The sequence below is a fragment of the Pteropus medius genome, unplaced genomic scaffold (genome assembly GCF_902729225.1).
Source record: "Pteropus medius unplaced genomic scaffold, Ma_sr-lr_union100, whole genome shotgun sequence".
In the NCBI taxonomy this organism is placed as follows: domain Eukaryota; kingdom Metazoa; phylum Chordata; class Mammalia; order Chiroptera; family Pteropodidae; genus Pteropus; species Pteropus medius.
In genome coordinates this window covers 18,608,211-18,611,469 of record NW_024349803.1, presented here as the reverse complement: position 1 = coordinate 18,611,469, position 3,259 = coordinate 18,608,211, and the positions used below count along the sequence as shown (strand labels likewise).

Below are 3,259 nucleotides of genomic sequence, written 5' to 3'. Positions count from 1 at the left end.
AAAAAAGAGTCACGCAGAACAACGCAACGGGACAAAAACGAACGTTTATTGATCCCGTCCCGAGGGAAGCCAGGTCACACCGCGGTGGCGCGGTGGTGTTCCGCCCACGCCGCATCTTCTGCGGCGTCCTCGGCGGGTGGGAGCGGAGCATGACCGCACGGATGGCAAGGGCCGCAGAGGCGTCTCCAGAAGGCCTGGTCCAGAAGCACGTAGAGGAGCGCGTTGACGCAGCAGTGCGTGGTGGCGATGATTCTCGTCACCTGAACGCTCCTGTCCAGGGCGTAGCCGCCCTTGCAGCCGCGCAGGGGGAAGTAGTCCTTGAAAGTGGACAGGAAAAGCGCGGTGGCGTAGGGTCCCCACATCAGAAGGAAGACAAACGTGATGGCAAAAACGAGCTTGAGGAGGTCACGGTTCGTCCCCCGGGACCTCGGCGTTTTTCTCATTCGCACGTAGCAAACGATAAAAACCGACAGGGGAACCAGAAGACCCACGATGTTCATCCTTAAGGTGAGAAAATACTTCCAGAACGTCTCGTTCCCTGGGAGAAAATGCAGCCTGCTGAAGAAACACTCGGGTTCCTGGCTTCCCGTCTGAGGTTGGTAAAACAGGAATTCCGGCAAAGCGACCAGCATGGCTGCTGCCCACGTCACGACACTTGTGACGGTGGCACAGGGCACCTTCCTGGCACTTGAGGAAAAGCTTCTTTTGTGAAAAAACACAGTCAGAAGGACACTGAACAACGCCTCGCCGTGCAGGCCCACGGAGGAGAGAGCGGCGAGAATCTTGCACGTGGGGTCAGCCAGCAGCCCCCCGTGTAAGGCACTGTGAACCCAGAACGGCAGGGTAAGCAAGAAGCACACATTAGCAACTGCCAAGTTGAGGAAATAAATATTTTCCACGTGCTTGAGTCCTTTAAATTTTACCAGGTCGCGCACCACCAAGCCGTTGCCCAGGAGACCGACCAGGAACACCGTGAGGTAGAGCGGAGGCACGAGCTGGGCCGACAGGATCTTGGCGTCATAGTGGTCACACTGTTCTGTTCCACTGTTGTTCAGATTGTCCTCTATGATGACATCATAATCATCACCGTCCGGTGCCGACGTGTAATTAGCCATCTTCTGGCTGCCCTATGGGGAGATGAAACATTATTTTTCCTTCAGACAGCTAGCTGTGTGCTCCTGCAGGAAGCACCAAACAGGACTGGTTTGCTGGTCCGTGCGGCTAGGCTTTCCCTCTCCTGGGGTTTGATTTTAGCCAGAGGAGGTCTACGGCTCAGAAGATGGAGAACAAACATTTCTTTAGCATGTCCCTACTTCCTGAGTGCGGCTGCTAGAACCATCTATTCGTTAAGCACTTAGGTGCTTAGCTGTCTGCTACTCCCACGGGCAAATACAAGCAGGCAGGACACTTCCTCAAAGAACGTCACTCTCCTGGTGGACAGACACAAGACTTGCCCACTTGTACACAAGATGCAAGAGAACACAGTGAGAGAACCGAGTGCCACGGTTTAGTTTCACAAAGCTGGTGTCAGTTACAGTTTCGACACTTTACAAAGTCTGCTCACCCACCGAAACAGCTTCCTGTGACAGGCTGAGAGGTCTGAGTTCTTGGCTCGAAGGATTTGAACAAACGTTCGCAGAAGCGAAACCATCCTGAGCATCAACATGGACATCGCCGGCTAAATACACGGACGACTTACCGGCTGACCGACTTCCTGGGGCGAAGGCAGCCTCCCGACCCACCATGTGAGCTGCAGTGGGGATGGCCCGGGACAGTGGGAAGACCGGCTTCCTTCCGAACAGAGGATCCTGACCCCTAGGGACGAGAGAAACCGCAGTGTGTCCCCAGTAGCTCTGCCCACAGGTCACGGGTCTCGGGGACTGACTGACATAAAGCCACTTGAAAGCTCCCCAGGCCCCGGAGTGTGTCTCAAGCCTCTGAGAGAAACGGGGAGGTTGTTTTCTCCTCCAACTTCCCCCGTACCCCGCCTCCGATTTCCGTGTGGCCTTCATACAGCCGTTCTCCTGGCTGCCCCAGATAAGGGAACTAAGTTACGCTGCTCCTCGGTGATAGCGACGGAGGGATAGGAAGGTGCTTCTGACATGTAACCCTGTGCAGGGAGCAGCAGGGGAGAAAAGTGTCACCTAGTCACCCTTGCAGACCTGAGCGGCCCAAGGCTCCCCCGCAGCCTCTCATCAACCCGAGCAGAAGCCCCCTCCCTGAGTCGGTATGGCCTTCGAGAACTTGTAGTGAGGACCCCAGTGAGCTGTGGCGCTTGGGTTTTTATTGTCACTTTTGAGAGACACTGGATGCTTTAGCCGAGGGATGAGGTCCCAAGAGAGGACTTCATGGCAGTGGAAGCCACAGAGTCGTGTCTGTTGGAGAGAGAGGCGGGCAGAAGCGGGGCCTCGGCACCAGTGAGCGTGGGGCTGCTGTGAGCACTGATGTGGGAGCCCGAGGAGAGAAGTAAGCTCTTAGGGGCTGACCCACCTCGGAGGAGGAGAACCCGGCGCAGGAAATTTCCGTGATGAGGACCCAGAGGCTTCTCCAAGTCAGAGCTGCAGAGAATGTGAGGGACATGAGCTCGACACCAGACAAGGCTGGGGGGTGAGGTTTGAGGCCGGAGAGAGGAAACTGAGAAGAGTCCAGATTTGGAGTGGTGGGAGGAGGTTGTGGGGAGCAGGGAGGGGGGCGGTTTGGAAGAAGGATGATCTGAGAAGAGGAAGTTGAGAGAACTGAAAAATCTGTATGACCTTCTCCTGGATCAAGTCTTTGCATCTGTGATTGACCTGAGGTCTCGTGGATGGGTTGAGCATTTGTATCGCTGGTCGAACGACATCCTGTTCACGCCAAACAGGTGTCTGATTCAGAACGGGGACCCGTTAAGATAGACCTAGAAATGAGGAAAGCTTTAAGAGAATGGAAAAATAAACATAAGACGGGTATGCGATTGAGCGTTAAATTTAACTCAAAGGGAAACTCATGGCGTCCCTCCGCGTGTGGGGGGGTTGGTGCTGGTGAGAACCGAGGCTGTGACTGCTTCTCAACGAGCCGTCCCTCTTTCCCTTCCCCCCCACCATGGGCTTCTGTGAGGGAGGCAGGGTCACCGTGCCGTGGGAAGCTCTGCCCACTGGTGGCAGCCACAGCCCTGGGACCAGCAGGGGTCCTTCGTCCTGGGGCTCTGTCTCCTATAGCAGGGCTATTGGGAGCCACACCTGGGACCCCCAGAACCTGGAGTGAGTAGATGACAGCGGCTCAT

The 3,259-nt window shown here is 55.8% G+C and overlaps 1 protein-coding gene across 3 annotated transcripts; it reads right to left on the bottom strand.

Annotated features, from left to right (window-relative positions):
* Positions 1–18: 18 nt before the first annotated feature.
* CCRL2 (C-C motif chemokine receptor like 2) lies at positions 19–2,819 on the bottom strand. 3 transcript variants are annotated; one of them, XM_039836842.1, is made up of 4 exons: positions 2,754–2,819; positions 2,491–2,558; positions 1,700–1,815; positions 19–1,127 (listed from the first exon to the last, which is right to left on the bottom strand). In XM_039836842.1, the coding sequence occupies exon 4, from the start codon at positions 1,113–1,115 to the stop codon at positions 75–77; it is 1,041 nt and encodes a 346-aa protein (XP_039692776.1). In that variant the 5' UTR covers positions 1,116–1,127; positions 1,700–1,815; positions 2,491–2,558; positions 2,754–2,819; the 3' UTR covers positions 19–74. The 3 variants fall into 3 exon arrangements, with proteins under 3 accessions (XP_039692776.1, XP_039692778.1, XP_039692777.1); XM_039836844.1 differs by lacking the exon at positions 2,754–2,819 and having other exon boundaries at positions 2,491–2,580; XM_039836843.1 differs by lacking the exons at positions 1,700–1,815; positions 2,491–2,558; positions 2,754–2,819 and having other exon boundaries at positions 19–822; positions 924–1,062.
* Positions 2,820–3,259: the final 440 nt, after the last annotated feature.

Excerpts from the sequence above, each read along its gene's own strand:
- CCRL2 (XM_039836842.1), bottom strand. The coding sequence starts at position 1,115 with ATGGCTAATTACACGTCGGCACCGGACGGTGATGATTATGATGTCATC.